Source organism: Euprymna scolopes, chromosome 28 (genome assembly GCF_053919585.1).
Source record: "Euprymna scolopes isolate OS-2025 chromosome 28, ASM5391958v1, whole genome shotgun sequence".
Lineage (NCBI taxonomy): Eukaryota > Metazoa > Mollusca > Cephalopoda > Sepiida > Sepiolidae > Euprymna > Euprymna scolopes.
This window is the reverse complement of record NC_136509.1, coordinates 92,127,755-92,150,324: the sequence shown is the minus strand read 5'-3', so window position 1 is coordinate 92,150,324 and position 22,570 is coordinate 92,127,755. Positions and strand designations below refer to the sequence as shown.

The window sequence follows — 22,570 nt, the reverse complement described above, 5'->3', positions numbered from 1 at the left end:
AGAGAAGAATATGTTATTACATTAGGTTTGTACGCCTTTTGGGTTCCTTGGACACTGTGCTGTGTTGTTTTTATTACTGAAAAAGTAGAACTCATCCTAAGTGGGTTTAATTGGCTTCCTCCAAATGAATATCAATATATCATGAGAATATCAAATTCATAAGTGGTTCCCAATTGCTGGTATATACACATCAGGAAAGATGAACAAATTAGGTTTTTACAGTTCTTGCAGGGAGGTGTCAACGTCTCCCAACGTACAGCACCTAGTATTCTCAAATTGTCACCTATCTGGTACTGACCAGGTTCAATGTTGCTTAATTTTGGTGATCTAATGAGGACCAGGGTGTCAATGTGAGAATGCTGTATAGTTGTTTCTATTGGTCTCTCTTTTTTTTTTTTTTGTTACCTCGTGTCCTTTATAATACCCCCGCTCCTGTCAGCTATGAAAGTAATTTATCATTAGTTGATTTAAAAATTGTGTAATGGGGAAAAAAAAAAATCTTTTTTATTCTTTAACAATTTTAAAACTTAAATATCTAATGAGATTAGAAAATTATGTAATTATAAATTAAAAGAAAAAAAAAATAAATTAAAAAAAAAAAAAAGAAGAAAAATGTGGAAACGTTCTTTCACTCTATTAGCCAGATATTGCAGAAAATATATACAGTTTTGGTGCATGTCCAGAATCCAAACTAATTAAAAAAATAAAAAAATACAGGAAAATCTTTGATATGCGTACCCATCATGGAAACAAAAATGTCATATTCAAAAAAATTATGTAAATTGATCAAGTATTATTTTAACTAAAAAATTAAATTTTATGACAAAGAGATTGGTATGTCTTGATCGGCTATATTTAATAAAGAGAAACAACTCAATTTGAACTACTGAGATTTTAAACTCAGTCTTATAATGGCTACAATACATTATTAATCACTAAAATCATAAAAGAAAGTGATTTTCTATATAAAAAATACTTGATCAATTTATGTGATTTTTGGAATATGACACTTTTGTTCTGTGATGAGTACGTACATCAAAAATTTCTTTTGTATTCTTTTCTTTCTTTTTTTTTTTAAATTAGGCTGAATTCTGGATAAGAACCACAGTTTTTTTTTTTTATCTATTTTTATTTTTACACAAAGATTTGGAGAGAAATTAAAAAAAAATTATTTGCTATTGAATTCGTGCTTTCTTAAAACTGAAAGGATAAGCATCAGTTTTCATTTTTGACCTCTGCAACTTCCACCGATGACCACCACCTTTGTCGTCATCGACCACATTGCGGCTGATGTCAAGGTCCAATGGGTTTCTTGCAAGCGGATATGCTTCTCTCGACTCAAACATATTACCCTTTTTGTCAACCCGCACCACATGCACGCGGGGTATGTCACAGAGTTGGTTTGCAGAACTGTGCGACGTGGGCCGTAAACAGTCAATGATGGGCATCACTCCAGGGGGCAAGGCTTGATAATCGGACGCTTTGCTATACGTCCGTCCAACACGAATACGGGAAGGTGGAGACTGCGTTCGAGAATAAGTCCTTATTGGAGGGGTGATGCCCGTACTTAGGAGTTCGTCGTCTGCATTAGCGGAAGGGGACGCGGCAGCAGGTGACGTTTGCATGGATTCTTTTTCAGATACTTTTAATTTCTTTGAAGTAATATCTACATTGGGATTTGGCGAATCAGTCGTCTTATTGACAGCGTCCTCACTCTCTTTAGGCGTTGAGTGCGCACGCCCTCCTGTCTCGGATTCTTCCAAATCCCACTTGAATGGCCCAAGCTTTACTCGTTGCCTTAGCTCTTTTAGAGCACGGTTACCAAGAAATTTTTTGTCATGGTTTTCAGGAGAAACCGTATGCAATTCTTTTTCTTTGTTTAAACACGTCAACGGAAAGTCCGTCTTATTTTCTAAATTGCGGTTGTGCTGTGAAAGTTCGCCCTTAATGAAAGTTGCCTTACGATTGTCGGCTGATTCTAAATCGATCGACTTTTTAGAAATGACATCAGCGCAAGAATCCAGTTTCTGTTCAGACTTTGAACGTCTTAATTGTTTTACTACTGGCGTAGTTTCGTCAACTGACTTCCGACTACGTAGGTTTCGCCGCGTGACCAAGTGACTCGAATTTTTTGCATCTGGTAATAACTCAGAAGATTCTTCTGACGTCAAAGCGTCAGTAGAACTTTCTTTTGGGAATTTTTCCGCAAGATTTTTACGAGACGTTAACAATTTTTTTTTTTTGTGATAGTCATTTGATAATTTTTTTAAATTGCCCCCTGTCAACTTCTTACGAGAGGAACTATTAATCGATTTCTTATGGGGAGAACTGACAAGATTCTTACGAGGGGAATTGGACAGTTTCTTTTTAAACGGTACATTGGGCATTTTTTGCAATCTTGTGTTAATGGCTCTGTTCTGATTAGAAACCGATGAGGATCTCAGAGGACTGTGAAAGTTACGGTGCTGTCTGACGGTTTTTGGGCTCGGTGAACGCCTACGCTTATTCCCCCTGCTCGCACGTTTATTATTGCTGTGACAATTTAAGCACATTGTGCTATTCGACAATGCTACCATCTGCATGTTGCTCAGCTGGGTCTCACTCAAGTTGCAACGACACGCAGATGTGACCTCGGCAATGCAACTCTTGCATGTATTCTGGACACAACTGATTTGACAACGCTTTTTACAGCAGCAAGAGTCACATTTCACGGATTTTAAAGTCGGACGGTCTTTTCGGAGGCGGAAGTTTATTATGTTTCCAGGATTCAAAAGTTTTTGCTTTGATGCAACCGAAGAAAGAAGAAGTTCTGGGTCTGACTTTCGTGGCCGTCTTCGAGGACGGCCTGACTGCTTTGAATGTGATTCAGCGCTTTCTCTCTTTTCATCTGCATCAGATATCTCCAAAGCATTTTTATTATGATATTGGTTTTCACAATGTTCATCAGAGTTCAATAAAATTTGACTTTCTATAGTTGTAATTTTCTTACATTCTTTAATTGGATTTTCATTTTTAGACAACTTCTTATTCGTAGACAATTTTGCATCTGGCGAAGACTTGCCATCCGTAGACGATTTTGCATCTGGCGAAGACTTGCCATCCGTAGACGATTTTGCATCTGGCGAAGACTTGCCATCCGTAGACGATTTTGCATCTGGCGAAGACTTGCCATCCGTAGACGATTTTGCATCTGGCAGAGACTTGCCATCCGTAGACGATTTTGCATCTGGCGAAGACTTGCCATCCGTAGACGATTTTGCATCTGGCGAAGACTTGCCATCCGTAGACGATTTTGCATCTGGCGAAGACTTGCCATCCGTAGACGATTTTGCATCTGGCGAAGACTTGCCATCCGTAGACAATTTTCCATCTGGCGAAGACTTGCCATCCGTAGACAATTTTCCATCTGGCGAAGACTTGCCATCCGTAGACAATTTTCCATCTGGCGAAGACTTGCCATCCGTAGACAATTTTCCATCTGGCGAAGACTTGCCATCCGTAGACAATTTTCTATCTGGCGATGACTTGCCATCCGTAGACGATTTTGCATCTGGCGATGACTTGCCATCCGTAGACGATTTTGCATCTGGCGATGACTTGCCATCCGTAGACGATTTTGCATCTGGCGATGACTTGCCATCCGTAGACGATTTTGCATCTGGCGAAGACTTGCCATCCGTAGACGATTTTGCATCTGGCGAAGACTTGCCATCCGTAGACGATTTTGCATCTGGCGATGACTTGCCATCCGTAGACGATTTTACATCTGGCAAAGACTTGTCCTCCATAGACGATTTTACATCTGGCAAAGACTTGTCATCCGTGGACGATTTAATATCTGGCAAAGATTTGTCATTTGTGGACAATTTTACATCCGGTGATGATTTGTCACCTGTAGAGAATTTTTCAGCTGACAATAACTTATCACTCGTAGATGATTTTACATCTGGTGAAGGCTCGTCATTTGTTGACAATTTCTCATCTAGCAAAGTCTTGTCACCTGGAGACAATTTCATATCTGGCAAAGTCTCACCATCTGGAAACGATTTTTCATCTAGCAAAGATTCATCATCTGCACACGATTGTTCATCTGGCAAGGTTTCGTCATCTGGAGACGATTTCTTGTCAAGCAAGGTTTTGCCATCTGGAGACGATTTCTTGTCGGGTAAGGTTTTGCCATCTGGAGACGATTTCTTGTCGGGTAAGGTTTCGCCATCTGGAGACGATTTCTTGTCGGGTAAGGTTTCGCCATCTGGAGACGATTCCTTGTCGGGCAAGGTTTCGTCATCTGGATACGATTCCTTGTCGGGCAAGGTTTCGCCATCTGGAGACGATTCCTTGTCGGGCAAGGTTTCGCCATCTGGAGACGATTTCTTGTCGGGCAAGGTTTCGCCATCTGGAGACGATTTCTTGTCGGGCAAGGTTTCGCCATCTGGAGACAATTGTTCATCTGGAGATGATTTCTCATCTAGAAATGTTTCACTATCTGGAGACGATTTCTTGTCTGGCAAGGTCTTGCCATCTGGAGATGATTTCTCATCTGGCAAAGTTTCACCAGCTGGAGATGATTTCTCATCTGGAGACGATTCTTCATCTGGCAATGTCTCACTATCTGGAGGCAATTTCTTATCTGGTAAAGTCTCGCCATCTGAAGATGATTTCTCATCTGGCAAAATCTCACCATCTGGAAACGATTTCTCATCTGGAAAGGTTTCACCATCTGGAGATGATTTCTCATCTGGCAAGGTTTCACCATCTGGAGATGATTTCTCATCTAGCAAAGTTTCATCACATAGAGATGATTTCTCATCTGGCAAAGTTTCATCAACTGGAGACGATTTCTCATCTGGCAAAGTCGCACTATTTGAAGAGAATTTCTCATCTGGCAACGTTTCAGCATCTAGAGATGTTTGTTCATCTGGAGAGGATTTCTCATCTGGCAAAGTTTCACCATCTGGAGAGGATTTCTCATCTAGCAAAAACTTTTCATTTGTCAAAGATTTCTCATCCAGTGAAGCCTTGTCATCTGGTGATGGTTTTCCATCATTTATAGTTTCACTTATTTGTTCTTTTGAACTTTCAATTAAATCGTCATTACTCTGAGACGTCTGCAGTTCGTTGCCAACATCAAGTTTTGCCAAATGTCCATCGCTTTTATTTTCCCCAGATTCTTCATACTTAAGCATTCCATTGTTACAACAAGATTCTTTTTCAAAGTTTTCCATACTGTCAGCATTGGAATCTAATTTGCAATCTTCACTTGAAGAAACAAGATCATCTTCATCAGATGCCGCAGGATCTGCTTGAGATGGCAAATTAGCTAAATTACATGCCACATCCTTGTCGGAAGTCGATAGTTTCAAATCACAACCAGTTGTTTTGACCTCTTGAGTACAGACAGTATTTCTTCCATCATCGACGCAGTTGGAAGATTTCTTTTCGAAAGAGGATTGCGAGGAATCCATTTTGTTTGACACAATTTCAGATGAAGGTGTTACTTCGTTGCTACTGTACAGTTCTTCTACATTACCTAACTGCGTATCAGTTTCGGATTGGCAGGAACTTTCTGATTCTTTTACCTTCTCTTTATTTTCTGGTGTTGGACAGTCTTTTACTAGAGAAGGGACCATAGATTCACTTTCTTCCATTTCTTCACACGGACAATTGTCTGATTTAGATCCAAGATCATTATCAGAACAATGAACATCTTCGGTTTCCATAGCCATATTTTCTTCTTCTAAAGGCGGTTCTGAACTTGTTGTTTGAGAAGAAATACTATTTATAGATAAGACTGGCATCTTTGCAATTGGAGCCGTGACTTGACTGTTGACAGAGTTGTCACTTTCTAGATCAGCAGCAGAAATAGGTGCTGCTGTAAAAGCAGGGGTGGTAATACACGTAAGAGAAGAAGTTGATAATGGAGAAGCTGTGGTAAAAGTACAAGGCAAAGAAGGAGAAGGAGTAGAAGTAGACGTGTTCCATGGCGTGATTATGGTTTCTGGTATGGGTGCAGAGGAACACAAGGTCACAACTGGTTCTGTTGGATTTATGTTATCTGTTGTGGGAAGAGTTTTTTCCGAAAATTTCTCAGTAGAAGATGAAAGAGTTCTTACATTTAAAGATTCTGTTGCTTCGTTATGACTGTCGACTGATAAAACTGTCGAATCGGCATTTGATGTTGTATCAACACTCTCTGAAATAGTCAGAGATGGTTTCATTGTTTCAAGTATAGTCGTAATGGCAGAAACAGCTGAAGTAATGGGAGGTAACGTAGTTGAGCTGGTAGTTCTGACAGTCTTACTTATCGAAATAGTAGTGCCACTTTTTGATATGGCTGTTTCAGTATTGGTTGAAGTAGGTGGGCTGCTAAGCTCCGTAGATGGGGGTTTCATATCAGAAATGAACGAAACTGTTGCTACGCTTGAAGCAATACTCGTTGCAGTAGATGTACTAGTGCCCGGGGAAGGAGTCAAATTCTTTTTTGTAGGAACAGTTATAGTTTGATCTGATGTAGGTAAAGTCATACATGGTAGCGATGTTGTAACTAATGGAACTGCAGTAGACTCTTTACATACCGTAATCGTTGAATATTTGGCAACAGGTGTACTGGTAGAAGTAGTTCCGCTTGAAGCATCATCTTGTTCAGAGATTAGACATGTTTTGCTTGTACAAATATTCGTAGCAAGTTCCGATCTTGTTGAGGCAGACACATCTAAAGATAACTCGCAGGTTGCAGGTGACGATAGAGTTGCATTCACTATATTTACTCTGGGATCATTTGATGCAGACGTGCTTACTGGATCGTTCACAGTTGCAACCTGAAAACTAGTCGAAGAAATAGTAGTACAAGCAGTAACAGTTGAAGTATTACTTGCTGTTGATGCCGAGGTTGGACTTAAAGAAACAATATTTGACATCGGAACATCAGCGTTCGTAGAAATGAAGGTGATGTCTGTACAAAGATTTGACAAGGTTTTTACGACGGGTGTAAAACACGTAGAGACGGCAATTGTTGTGTCAGACTTTACTTCAGAGATTGGAGATAAATCGTTAATTGAGCAGATATGATTCTCAGTAATGCTGGGTACTGTCATGCTGAGCATGTCAGATGCATGGTTCTCTCGACTTGGATGTGTTATAACTGGTGTTGTGATCACATCAAGAGGCTGAGGAGAGACCGTATTCGGGACGGCAAAAGATTGCAAGGGGATCAGACCAGTATTAGAAGGTTGCATTACAGAGCAAGCATTAGAAGTTGTAGCATTTAACTCGGCAGATTCTGTTGCTGCCGTAGTTATCAGGTTTGAGACGGCTTCGATAGAAACAATGTTTAATGCCGAAGTAGCTTTGGTCACAGCCACAGCAGTAGTAATCACATCATTAAGAATTTCCGTAGTAGAGGGGATTAAGCTTGTCGAAACGGCTGGCGTTATTGCTTCCGTAGTAGTGAAATCTGTAATTGTCATTGAAGTCACATTTAACGGACTTTCGGTGGCTTCACTTACATCTTCAGCGGGAGTGTTAGCCTTTGGACTAAGCAACTTTGCTTTGTCGTCTGCTGTATACAAATTTTCAATGACAACATTTGAGCTAGATGGTGACATTGAAACATTTGCGAATTTAATAGATGGAGTTGATAAAACAGGAGCTGAAGTCATCGAGAGATTTGCACCGGGGGGAGAAGACATTGTCACGCCCGCATTAAGGGCAATGGAAGGCAAAGAAGCCATAGGGTTAGCATTGAATGTAGAGATTGGATCTGTTAGCGTTGGATGTGGGCTGGCAATGGTAACCGAGATCAAAGGAGTCGGGCCGGTCGTAAAGCTTTGGCACATTTGAATCGGAGTGGCGACGGTCAAATTTGATAGCGGAGAAGGTGCAGTGGAGAATGGAAGATTTGTAGCAGAAACTGAATAAAGTGGGACTGTGGAAATGACGTTTGTCGGATTAAAAAGTTGATTTGGAATCAGAGGTAAACCAGAAGACACCACGGACAGAGAATCAGCCGTAATAATTTGTGCAAACGGAGATTGTAAGGTTACAAATGGTGTAATGGACGAAGCGGAAGATTGCGTCAACATGAAGCTTGCAGGATCAGTAATATCACTCATCTGAAGTGTGGCAGTTGAAAACGGGATGGATATACCAGAAGAGATATTGTGAGCGGATGCATTTAGAAGCGGTTCAGAAATGCATGTTGACTGCAGTGCTGTGCAGGGAAGGGTAGTACCAATAGAATTTGATGCAGATTGGGACATTGCAGTTATAACAGAATCAAATGTAGCTGATGTAGTAGTAGTAGTAGTAGTAGTAAGTGGTATAGTTACAGAAACAGAAATTGGACTAGTAGGTTTTTCGGATATAGTAGGAGGATTTACGAGGAGTGGAGACGCAGAGGATGTTTTGCTAGACGATGTAGACGCTAAGGGTGCAATACAAGAGGACTGAGGAACTGAAGGCCTGCAAGAGGTAGGTGATGACAATCCAGTTTGCAAATACGTAAAAGCAGGCTTATCTTGGACCTTTTTTGTTGACGCCTCACCAACAAAATCCGTTTTTTTAGCTGTATCAATCTGTTGACTCATCAAACAAGATCCGGTGTTAGTATTACCCTTAGATTTATCTTCGATATACTCCGGTCTTGCTTTACATATTTTCTTTGACGGGGGAGGATTATCTTTTCTTTTATCTAGAGAAAGCGTGTGTGAACTCTGATCATGAAGTGAAATATTTTTGCCGCAAGGCTCAAAACTGGATTTGGGGATGGAATCCTTCAGACTCGTATCAATCTTATTAAACGAACAAACTTTTTCGTTTTTCTGGGGGATATGTGCAGGTTTTCGGCAATAAAATGTACTGCAGCTGTTCTTTGTGGGATGAGAAGAAACACTAATTGCTGGCATTTTCTTTCCTTCGAGTGATATCGTCTTTGCCTTCTGAAAAGAACATAATGTAGAAGAAGAAGAAGAGGCAGCAGTTGAGGTTCCACACTTGTGCAGTGTTTTTAGTCCGCCTTCCGGAACTATGGGAGCAGTTTCTTTAAGTGGTGTGCATGGTGAATTCTTGGAAATCATTGGCTTAGTGCAGGGCTGACCAACCACTTGCGACTTGGGAACTGCTGCTGTAACAGATGCAGTAACATTACTGATAGGAACGATATTCTGACGGCTTGAGGAAACGCAATTAACTGGCAAAGAAATGGGTTTATGTTTTTTCGTCACGCTCGTCGGCGTACTTCCGACGTCCATTACATTATGCATCTGCTCGCTGCTACAGACAGTCTTCTGCAATAAGTCATTCATGACTTGCAGAATTTCCTTCTTTGTGGCATCGTCAATACCATTGGAAGCCTGAGTAAAATTCATAATTGTCGTTTTTGACAAATTACCAAGATTCGGATTTGGATGGGGGGCATTTTGACGGTTCGTTCGGCGACTTCTGTGCGTCGATCGACGTCGTTTTCGCTTAAAGCAAGTACCGACTTCTTCCTCTGGTGGGGGCCAAACCAGCTTCAAGAATGTCTTCTTCAAAGGACTTTTATTATGATTTGTTTTGACAGGCTTATCTGAAGAGTCTGCCATGTCAGTGCTGGCTGTGAGAGACGTCTCATCTTCAGAAGCATAGGTTCCTTCAATCAGCGTACAATTTAAACTCTCGAGAATCAGAGCGGCATGGTTTGGAATGTGATTGATGAATTTGAACCAGATTTGGAAAGATCCCTGACAGAAATTGCAATGGAACGTAACCGTGTTGGAATTTGGGTCCGGATTGGTCTCTTTTGTGTATGGTTGCAGATGAGTTATTGCCAGATGTTTAACAAAATTTGAACGACTGCGGAAACAAAAGTCACATTTGCGGCAATACGGCGAAGGATTGCTCATATATTTTTCTCTTAACTGAGTTTCTCCAATAGACACGACCTTGCACTTGGTTACATCAATATTTTGGGATGGAGTTGGAACTGTACAATTGGTACTCACACTCAATTGATTCCGACATGTAATGTCTCCGTGCACAGACGACGATTGCGGTGATGACGATGATGGCGGCACTACGCTTGCCGCAGAGTTTGAAACTCTTGGAAGATGAAATTCTACCTTTTTTTCCATTATTTGTTTATTTTCCATCTCAGATTTAATCTGCAACATTGTCCGTTTAATGCATTCATCAGTATTATTCAGATTAGCTTTAAGCACCTGTGTATTTACATTTGCTACTTGAGGGTCAGCTGATGGCGTGACAGTAGTGGCTTCCACTGCCACAACTGCACCAATGGTGGATGGTGAAACTACTGCAGCAGTAGATGGCGTAACCATCGCATCAGTGGCAGATGGCGCCTTCACAGCAATGGTAGATGGGGTAACCACAGTCACGCTAGATGAGACACCCATGGCCGTGCTAGATGGGACAATCACGGCTGCGCAAGATGGGGCAACCATGGCTGCGCTAGGTGGGGCAACCATGGCCGCGTTAGGTGGGGCAACCATGGCCGCGTTAGGTGGGGCAGCCACGTCCGCGCTAGGTGGGGCAACTACGACAGCGTTAGATGGGACAACAATTGCAGTAGCTGCATCAACCTTAGATTCAGTGATTATTTGATGGCTTTCATTATTCTCTGCTTTTGCGGATGTAGACAAACATTGTGGGTTTTCTTGTGGTTCAGTCTTTATCAGTAATTTTTCACTAATACCCAATTGTTGAGAAACTTTGCGCAATTTAATAATACGCTCGCAATCTGGACAATGCTTTGGTTTCTCAGCTGGTATCATGGGAAGTTTTGGTTTAACTTCCATTTTTATCTCGGCTATACTAAGTTCACTACTGTCTGAAGAATTATCTTTACTCATGGTAGCATCACTTGTTGATACGTTAACCACAGCTGTGTCAAGAGATGTTATCGAAGTGGTTGTTGGAGATGCAGTCAGATGTTCTTTCTTGATCACAGGATGAATCTTCTCCGAAGGTTTGGCCAGGCTCATTCTCTTCAGTCGACGATCTTTTCTCCATTCGCAACGTTTCTTGCATGCTTCCAAATGAAGTCTGTGGCGATGCGGACCAAGCAATAGGCGCCCACACATTTGACACTTGAAGTATTCTTCACTTGGTTTTGGTTTCATGGCATTCTTGTCAGCATTTTCTTCTGGACATTTGATATGAAAATGCACATCTACGTTAGGCGGTTCCAACTTCTTAGACGTCTCGGCTGCCATGCTGGTACCTTCGTCAACCATAAGTCTTTGAGAAGAACCAATTGCTTCAGAAACGGTAACATTTTCTGTCTTTACAAGAGATACATTAGGCCGGTTATTATTCTCGATTGACTGCAAAGTATCTGTAGGCGCAACTGAGTGGCCACTTGTAAGGGACGGTTTATGCAATTCATTTTTTTGTACTGCTGTGGTGACAACGGCGGCGGCAGTTGCATCTGCAGGTTTGGAAGAGGATTTCTTTGCAAGAGGAAAACCACACAGTCTCAAATGGTCGTCCATTTCTCGACGTGTGCACGTATACTGTAAACATTTAAGGCATTTGAAAAACTTAATTTTGCTAAGCACGGAATCTTTTGTACCAAAAATAGAGGCGGCTTCGGTTAAGTTTTTCATATCCATTAGAGCAGACTTGCACACGGACTGGATATGGTCCTTTAAGTCGGAGACCTGATCAAAAAATTCACAACAGATTCCACATCGATACACCACGAGATAATTCCGCTTTTGCTTTGTAGGTGGTTTAAAATTCTGCGTTAGCATCACCATTTCAAACTGCGTGACAGTCTTTAAGAATTGGCAGTACCGATCTATATAAGATTTCTCCATTTTTGATAATGTGAACCTTTCGTTAGAGCTTTGGGAATTGATTCCTGTCTGAGCAGAAATGCAAGACCGAAGTTTTTCCAAGAGTTCGTCATTCATAATAGTGTCTTCGGCTTCCATGGAATCGTTACTACTCAAAGAATTCGTTTGACTTTCTTTGTTATTGCTTTCAGGCACTTGCTGAAGCTTTTTATCACATTTTAAAGAAGATTTGTCAGATTTCTTGCCCGACTTGAATTTAATTTTGCACGAACATTTCAAAGATGTAGGCACATGAACAGCAGTATTAGCATTGGTGACTGTGGTCGGAAGACTACTATTACTACTACTATTACTACTACTATTACTACAGCAACAACATTGGTCGTCTTTTATCATCATTTTATGACATTTAGATTTATGGTTAAATGTTGATTTCTCCACACCTCGTAAAGCATGAGCGGCCGATAACGCTGATGGGTTACTATCAGTCATGTTGGTAAAATCGATCTGGCTGTCGAACGACAGACACGTATGAACACTAAGCAACTTATCACACCTGCAGTTCCCAGACGGAGAAGCAGTACAAATTGGAAACCGAGACGATTTATCGGGCACATTTGCACAACAACTCGCATCTTTTGCGTTTGATGTTTTCGCCGCATCCACTGCCATCATGCACTGCTGTTCTTCATGTTGTGAACCGGACACTTTCGAAGACAAGTCTTGGTCGAAAGCATCAAATAGATTTCTTGGGGAAACGTTTGGACAACCTGGACTGGAGTGGTTTGCCGTTTTACCAGTATTGCATTTGGCGTTACTAGCTTCGAACGAAGAATGGCAAGATGTTTGACCAATTACCTGAAGTGGTGCATCACATGCACAATTAGCAGCGACAATTTCCTGCGCACACTCCGGAACAATACAACCCTGGTCGATTTTCGGAGTTTCATTATCAGGCACCTCTGCAGGCAATGTACTAGCACCGTTCTCAGATAAGTTAGTCAGGTCTCCACCAATATCAGTTGGATCAGCTTCCTCGTCATTGCTGGAATAGTCACTGCACTCATCTGTGCTATCTTCATGCAAGACCATCAACATCTCCTGGTGTCGGATCAAATGCTCCATGCATATGTTTTGCAAGTCCATAAAATTTATGTTGATATCTAAATGAAATGGACAAATGTTATCGAGAAGACGTTCTACTTCATACAACGTTGCTGGATTTACTGACAAGTTGCAATACTCAACGTTATCCACAGTTCTATGCGACATTGAATGCCGATTCCGGTCAATTTTCGTCTTTGTCCGTAAGCGTTTTGCCTCCTTTGTCGGAGTCATATGAAGGCTATCGAACATGTTGGACAATTTGTTAACAAATCTGTTTGGACTATTACTGTCAAGCAGATTATCTTCAGGCTGACTTGCTATCCGATTATTAGTAGATAAGGATCCTAAGTTTACAGAATGGAAAATAGTATACACAATTTCAAAGTTTTCTTCACTGGGATCGAGAGCGAATGCAGTAACGGCCGATAGCTTACAAAGTCTTGGTGATAAGTCATGATAGAGTTTCATGATCATCTGGCTGGTTTTAGAAAGAGCGACATTTCGGCATAAAATGAGTTCCATATCTTTGTCTGCGACAGCTTGTTCAAGGCAGCCTTTGTCAAGGTTAAAGGCATAGACACACAAGTTTGTATTTAGCTCTAAGAATGTTTCTCCAGCCTAAAAAGAGATGAAAGAAAAGAAAAAAGGTTAATGTAGTTTGCTTAAAGCATTGTTTAGTGTGTATATAAAGGAAATATAAGTTTATAGGAGACAATACAATGCAGAGGTGTAACGGACACAAACTGAAGTAAATTAAGATATAATGGTGGATTACACTGTGCAGATTCACTTTTATTAATACAATATATTTCATAACCCTCTCCCGAAAAAAGAAAAATCTTTATGATCTATGTACCCATAAAAAAAACATTAATTGATCAAGTAGTTTTATTTTTATTATAAAAAAAAGTTTTTATACACCATAAAGATTTTTCAGCGCTTCCATATCATACAAACGAAAAAATATTCAATTTCAAGTAAAACAAATGGTAACTATGTAATTGTCATGTCGCAAATAGTAACACATCCAAAAATTACGGAAAACGATAAGGTAGAAAAATTATTATTAATGAAAAACTGTTTTCCATAAAGTTTAGATTGGAATAAATTTTGTCCGACATTTTGAATTACATTCGTCACGTGACGTAAGCAACAGAACTTAAAATTATCTCCGTCAACTTATCTCTTTTTGCTTCCTTTTACAAATTTCTTTTCCATCAATAATTATTTTTTTTTTTACCTCATCATTTTTGGTAATTTTTTTATATGTTACTTTTAGAGATCTGACAGTTATGTAGGTACCACTTGAAATTCAATTATTTTTTTGTTTGTATAATACAGAAGCACCAATTTTTCTTTAGCCTTGGCAATTTTGTTTTTTCATGATGGATGGAGGGTTTTTATGAACTTGCACCAAAATTTCACATTATATTCCTAGCAGGGTTACCCAGCATTGACCGGGTACTAAGAAAACAATAATAATAATGATGAATATAAAAAATTAATTATAAAAAAAAAAAAAAAAATGATACAACTGTTAAAATTCAAAAACTTAGAAAGAAAACAAACAATTATTATATATCCAATAACGGATAATAATTCCAGATAAATTATTTACAACAAGCTGTATTTACCTGGCGTTATGTATTCACTTTCATTTTTCTTTTAAATAAATTGATAATCAATTCATTATTTTAAAAATAATTTCTAATTTTTGCAATAATGCATATAACTGCATTTTCATTTATCAGTTAAAAAAAATAAATAAATAAAATTAAATACAGAATATTAAAATATGAAAAGATTTGAATCAAAAGAAAATCAATTGTACTTTTCGAAATATCAAAGAAACTGAATATAAATATACTGTTTTATGCAAACATTGACATACTTCTTCTTGCAGGGCTTCAACAAGGAATGTTATTTGTTCTGTGTGTTGAGACAATTTTGCTATAGCCCAAATGCTATCAGAGAATTTGTCTAGATCTCCATCTACCAAATACTGTAACCGGATCCATAATTTAAGCAAGATCTACAAAATAAAAACCATATATTTAAAAATAAAATTAAAAAAATTCAATAAGTTTTAGAATAAAACATTGATAAAAATTACAAAATAAAAACAATTTTTTTTTCTAAGACATTTATGATAAAAGGCAACCCAATATAAACTTGTTGGTAATCAGAATACTATTCTTATCTTTTTATTTTCAGGATGTTTCAGTCAATGTAACCTCCGACCTTCTTCATATAATGTGTTCAGTTTGAAATTCCATATGGTTGCCAAGTTTGAAAAAATGTCTGTAAAGGTTAGAGGTCACGTCAGCCAAAACACAGTAAAAATAACCAGGATGAGAACAGTATTCTGAATATTACAAATAATCCTTACCTAAAAAATTCTGAAACAGGTTTCAGTATTTTTATGCAATTTTTTAAAATATAAGATGATCTCTCTTACTCGAAATTGGAAAAAGGTGTTTGCGCACATAATAAACTGAATACTCTGCTAAAAATACAAAGTTTAAGGATGAGGTGGAGGTGAGGGGGATTTACCTTTGACGCTTTAATTGATAGTGTTCTGTTGAATATAAAAAGCAATCATCACAAAATTAGAAGGGAGGGAAAACACTGTACATATCTATGGAGGTTTGCTTTAAAAATTAAAAAAGAATGCTAATTTATTGGTGTTTGTTGTAAATACAAAAAGAGTAAATATTAAAAATCATTGACAAGATATTTTATAAATTAAAATAAATTATAAATTAAAAAATTTCATTAAATAAATCTAATTGAAATATAAATAAATAAAACTGAAAAACAAAATTAATATAAACTGTTTTAAATAAGAAAAAACTATACAATGAATCTCTGTAATACAGTTTGAAGCTGCAATTTTATTAAATACTTTATCCATTACGCCACATAGTGTAACAGATAAAGTTCTATATAGAATTCTGTTCTAAGTGACACTTTTCTGGAGGTTAAAGGTTCAATCCTCACTGCAGGTTATACTAAGGAATATAATAGTGAATTGGAACAAGACTGACAAAATGAGCATACTACTCCTGTGGATTAAAAAAGGTTCCATTGAAAATTCCATACAGATTCCAGAGTCTGACAAGATACAGTTAAGGAATGTGTAGATTACATCAGCTGAAATGTTGCGAAAATAACACTTGATATGAAAACAGTAGACCAAAGAATAATCCAAATTATCAATCCTCATCTCAAAAATTCAGAAACAGAATTTTATTTATATATAAAATGAATTCAGCATAAATCTGTGAAATATTTGTGGGTACATTTGCTAGTATAAATATTAGTTAAAATACTTTTGCTCAGACAGATCTGAGATCATGTTGAAAAGGGGAAACATTTCAGAAAGGGGTCACGAAAGTGTCAAGAGACTGACCCTATGGAATCAAGGGAGCAGACCTGTGCAAATCATAGAAACCTGTCTACAAGTGGGTAGCCAATCAGTCAGAACCATCTACAGTCCAAATCAAATTGGTCAACTCAGAATCATTATCATTGCAACTTACCTTAGTACCGGCATCTGCAGACAAGCCTCGTACCCAATTCTGCACAAGAAAAGTCTGCGCAAGCATCACGCAAAAACTTTGTTCTGCTTCATATTCTTGCAAGTTTCGGATAATTTGTACCGACATTTCAGATGTAATTTTGGCACACTGAATAAATAAAAAAAATAAAATAAAACTTAAAATATTTGCAACTTTATGATAAACAAACATCATTATGATGAGTAATTCCAATACATTTCCTGATTCAATTACCAAGTCCATACTTAACTCCAGATTCCGGTTCATTATACATCTCTAAACATAACTATAGATTTGTTATTTTTCCTTGATTTCTGTTAAATGTGCAGATATTTTCTCAAATGTAAAAAATACACTTGTGGGGGATAACCTATAGATTTTAGTTTTACTGATTGTTTAAAATTAATAAAAAAAAGTTTGATGCATGTCTGAATACCCTTTACATAAAATTTAAAATGTTTAGACCCAAAATTGGCTTAATAGTTTGTTAGAGACCGCAAAGGTCAAATCTTTTGAACTTTGACCCCTTGGAAGCCAAATTTTCAGCAAAAAACAATTAAAAAGCTTACCTGAATACACTTTATGTAAAATTTCAAATGTTTTGACCAAAAATTGGCTGAGTAATTTGGTAGAAACCGCAGATCAATTTTTTAAAAAAACTTTGACCCCTTAACATTGTTTTGGGCTCAACTCAAATTATAAAGTTAGATCCCTGTCCAAGTAACCTACATCTAAAATTTCAAGTGTTTAGACCCAAAATTGACAGAGGAGTTTGTCAGAGTTTTCAAAGGTCAAATTGTTGAATCTTGATCCCTTAAAAGCCAAATTTCTGGCCGAAAACTGATCAAAAAGATTTTCCCAAATCTCAATACCCCTTATGTAAAATCTTGACTCTGTAGACCGAAAATTGACAGAGTTATTTGGTAGGGAAATGTAGACAGACGGACATTTTCACTTTTATAGATATATAGATTACTACTAGCAATGGAAGATTTAGTTTTAAACAAAATTAAATAAAGACATTTAAAAGAATCATTTTTGGCATTAGAAAATAAGCATAAATTTTTCCGATTTCGATACCGATTCTAATACCACAAAAAGTTCCAAATTTTATGATTCCCAATTCCCAATTCTGATTAATCATCCATACACTAATTATGATGATAAAAATTGCACACAATTTTAGTTAAGAATATAAACACAACTATAAAAAAAAAAATCAAATGAAATTCTAAATGATTAAAATAGTCCAAACTAGCTGTTGCAACTCAAAAATGCCCAGGATGTTTTATTAATTTATATGAACAAAATAGAATTTTGTCACTTGTAAAAATGTTATTTTACTTACGATTTAAAAAAAAAAAAAAAAAAAGTAAGTATGAGGATCGAACCCGAACCGTTGAGGCAAAGTTGTAAATTAAAGTGTGAAAAAAAAAAGTGCGACGTTAACCATTGCGCCACCGCGAGATGCTAACGGAAACATGTTTGAATTTATTTAATTACTTGGATTTGGCAGGTGCCCGTTTTAATGAGTTAAATAGGTCAAGTTTGACTGCGGGATTTTTATTTTTCCAAGATGTTATAGAAAAAAGATTAACCCACATGTGGCGAGTGACAAATGTTGAATATTTATATTCCCGAAATCAAGCAAATTTAATAGACAGGCGAGCTTCATTGTTAACTGTGAAATATTACGATTTATATGTGATATAAAAAGTTTTAAAAAGTTGTGAAGTGAGCGACCGCTTCTCTGAAAAAAAAACTTTTGTAGACATACAGAAAAAGCGAACACACATACATACATTTTCGCTTTTATATTTATAGATTATATTAACAGCAATTATCTGAGTGTATGTTTGTATGCTTTGCTAGAAAAAAAAAAAAAAAAAAAATACAAATAACCAAAAAAATTGATATTTTCTTGGCCAGTGTTGCTCTGGATTAATAATATCTAAAATTCAGGAAAAAAAAAAAAAAAAAAAATCATTCTTTGAGCCTAAACTAGTGTAGATTTGGTCAGCGGGATCTGTTTTCCAGTCACTAACTAAAGAGAGGGGAGGTAACTGATTTTTTTTTCATGAAGTTAATTCCCTTACGCTGACTAATTCCTCGATTTGTCTGTATATGTTAAGAGACAATGAAGTGAGCAAAGAAAAGAGAAAAAAAAGAGGGGGAGGAGGCAAATTACCCCGGGCAACATTAGGTAGCCCCGCTAGTATATAATAAAAGAGCAAATAGGATACATAGATTTAATACAAGACTAATAATAAATGAAAATTACCTCTTCCTGCATTTTGTCCAGATTGCCATTGCTATAAAGCATAAACAACTGAGTTTCACGAATCTCAACGTTATCGACCAACGCAGGATGCAAACAACACCATTTGCACAAATTCAATGCAAATTCTTCACAGTTCTCATCTAATAACGTTTCTACACGGACTTTAAGGACAACAGGATCTTCTTCAGCAAAATATTCCATCACTGAAAAATTTAAAAATAACATGTTCACTTAAAATTTCAACACAAAGAGTGAAGTGTATCGAAATATATCGATTCATACTAGTTTGAAAACAATACAAAAATATAGAAAGATTTAAAAAGAAGGAAAAAAAGCATTTAAAAGCAAAATTGATGAAATTAAATAAAAATTATTTATTTTATGTACGTTTTATCAACATTATGAATAGATCAAAATAAATATCAATGAAGAAGATATTGCCTACATGTCGAAAAAAAAAACATGGTTTTCCTGGCTAGGATCTCCATTGGCGAAATAATGTTCTATATCATATTTGCTGTGTTAGTGCAAACTTTTTCAAAATAGCAACCAGCTACTGATATACTGCTTTATAGTTTTTGTTATGTTAGTTACACACAACAACAGCTAAGGTGAGTTACAACAGCAACAATATCACTGTCATATTTCACTATGTGAACTTGCATCTCAAATATCAGCATTAGCAACATTAAACGAGAAAAAAAAAAAATCTTTCCCCACTTATATAAAACAACCACAAAGCACGCACACACACACACACACACCCTACATTAACTATCTTTCTCTCTACAAGGTCTTCAATTTTGTCATTGCCATTGTGAAGATAGAAATATCCCTCTTAGAACAAAGGTGAAGATGCTAAATGTGCTCATCATTTCAATCATGCTTTACGTATGCGAGAAATTGACAGGTGAATTGACAGACTAGCAAAGAAGAGTCCAAGTAGTAGAAACGATTTGACTCGGAAGACTGCTTGTCATCTTATACAAAGACCATGCCACTAACAATGAAGTCTGTAGAAAGGTCACTCAACAAGTGAATCACTATGAAGACCTACTGACCATGGTGAAAAAGAAGAAATTCAGATGTTATGAGCACATAACATGCTCAGAAGGATTTGCAAAGACCACCTTGCAAGGAACAGATAGAAGTGGGCTGACATCCTTAATTAGATAGAGAAAAGATTTGATGTTACCTAGGCACCATGCACAACTGCACCAAGTGAAGTCAACTGCTATGAAATGTTGGATTGTTCCGTAATCAAAAGTTTTTTTTTTTTTTCAAAAGACAAATCTAATCTTTCAAGACAATGATGCACCACATAAAAAAGTAAGTGGTGGATCATTGTCTTGAAAGATTAGATTTGTCTTTTGAAAAAAAATAAGTGGGGTTTATCCAATTATTCCAAATATTAAAAAAAAATTGCACAAAAACTTTATTATGCACATACCTGTTAAAAAAAATGAGCAGGTGATTCATCGGTACCTAGACCCCATATGAAAAAGGAATGATCTGCAGCATTCCATCTTTTTTCTTTGAAAGATCTTTTTTTCAAATAAATGTTGATTTATGTTTCTTTTTTCAAATTTTTTAACTATGTCCAATTACATTACGTTCAATGTGAAAACTCGCACAATTTCTGTGCAAATGTGTCTATAAATAAGCATTTTTAAAAAAATATGTAAATAAACAAACTTATATGAAAAAAAAAAAATATGAGAAAAATTCATAAAATTAAATAAACATTTATTTGAAAAAGAAGAAAAAAATCATTTGAATATTATTACATTTAAAGACAATATTGAAATGAAGTAAAGAATTTGTGGAATGTAATTGGCAAATTGACTAAAACTATTTTCTTATATAGTTGATATGCACAATCACCTTACAATTTTTGTGACAAAGTGAGTTTTTATGGTTCTCAGTATTAGAAGGGTTTCATCCACTTCTATATAGAGATTTTTCAACAATGATGCACTGAAGGTCTCCCAGTGACAATATCACACCTAGAGTAAATAATTGGTTATAGTCAGCTAACGTACTTCCTAACTTCTGGTATAGTGCTACCGAAAGTGATAACAAGGCAAATCAGTTCCTTCACGTTTTTTCTCTCACTCTTATCTTTCCCTTGTGTACATACTTTTTTTTTTTTTTTTTTTTTTTTTATACATTTTTCTGATTTTTCTTTTTTATTTAATAATTGTTGAAAAGTTTTTTCGGTCTTATTTTAATTAAGAATTATTGAAATTAAGTTTGTTTTTGTTTTTTAAAGAAATATTAAAAACACGTTTTGTGCGCTTTCTTTTTTTTTAAAAAGAATTATTGAAAACACTTGGAAATATATATTTTTTAAAAACTATTTTGGGAATATTATGCATTGGATACGTTTTTTTATGTTTGAAATTTTATTTTGATTTCAATAATTTTATTTTTATACTTTCATAAATATATATCTATTATATAAATTCAAATAAAAAACTTACTTTTAAAATAAAAAGAAAAAAACATTTTTATAATTTCATAAAATTTAAGAAAAAATAAAAACATTTTTTTTTAAAAATTTTGTTCTTAAAAGTGCAAATAAAAACTAATTGTATTACTTTTATCTTTTTATAATTTTGTTAATTTTTATTGTATACTTTTCAATAATGTCATTTTTTTATATTTTATTTCAATAAATCACTTCATAATAGAAATACTGAGAACAATAAAAGTGAAGAATCTAATTTGCCTTATCACGGCTTCCAGTAGCAGCCACACCGGAAGTATGTTAGCTGACTATATAACTATAACCCTGACTATAGTTTAATTTGAGGTACAAGGGTTTTGTGATGTTGACAAAGAATCTGCCATAATCAAGTTTTGATCGAACCTTTGTTTCTAATCAGACCCCTAATCAGTCTGGGTCAACACTTAGAACAGATTGATTGTTAGTGACGTTTTTGTCAAAATAACTTAAATGAAGGACAAAAGAGAACTTGTTCCTGAATTTTTTTAGATGATGAGTGACTATTTGAATTATTTCGATTATTGAGCAAACATCAAATCATTTTCTGTGGGTTTTCTGTGCATTCGATTTCAACATTGTTGCTAGTTTTTTTTTTTTTACACAGTGATCACCACTTATCAAGGCCCGGAAGCCACTCAGGGATAAGGGTTATTGCAAGTACATTACGTTAGTGTGGAGATTTGACAAAGTGTCTACCTAAGGGGGCGGTTCATTAGGAATTTGTTAATGTTGGACTTGAAAACATCCAAGTTGTAGCCCGGTGGGAAGCAGGCAGACAGAACAGAGTTCCACAGGCGTGCAGTTCTAAGAAAGAAGCTTTGTTCATGGAATCCACGTTTTGATTTAGGCACAGATATAGAGTGGGGGAAATTTTTCACAGTGGATTCAGCTAGACGGGTGTTTTTCGTGAAAGATTGGCGAGGGGGGACCAGAGATTGGAGTTCAGACGAGCACCTGCCATGGAAATAACGATAAAACAAGGATAGGCTCGCAACGTCTCTTCTGTGGGAGAGAGGTTGCAGAGTAGAGAAAAGGGCATCCCCCACTAAGCCACGAAGTCTATTTTGTACTCTGTTAAGGCAGGATAGGCTGTTTTTAGCAGCTCCTGCCCAGATATGGCAGCAGTATTCCATCCTTGGACACACTTGGCTTTTATATAGATAGAGAATTGCATCAGTAGTGAGATATCTTCTGGAGCGGTAGAAGGATCCCACCATCTTTCCAGCTACCTTGGCAACAAACTTGATGTACGTGTTCCATTTCAGATCAGGAGTAAAGGTCAAACCCAGAAGCTTGTCAAAACACGGGGCCTCACCCA

General features: G+C 36.7%; 1 protein-coding gene across 1 annotated transcript in view; it reads right to left on the bottom strand.

Moving 5' to 3' along the window:
* Positions 1-1,061: 1,061 nt before the first annotated feature.
* Positions 1,062-22,570, bottom strand: part of LOC145249731 (uncharacterized) — a 97,455-nt gene continuing 75,946 nt past the window's right edge. Inside the window, exons 4-7 of the mRNA XM_080111633.1 lie at positions 18,744-18,946; positions 16,445-16,591; positions 14,794-14,934; positions 1,062-13,520 (exon numbers count right to left, since the gene is read on the bottom strand). Coding sequence (XP_079967759.1) covers positions 1,176-13,520; positions 14,794-14,934; positions 16,445-16,591; positions 18,744-18,946 — 12,836 coding nt within the window. The 3' untranslated portion in view covers positions 1,062-1,175. The remainder of the gene's footprint in view (positions 13,521-14,793; positions 14,935-16,444; positions 16,592-18,743; positions 18,947-22,570) is intronic.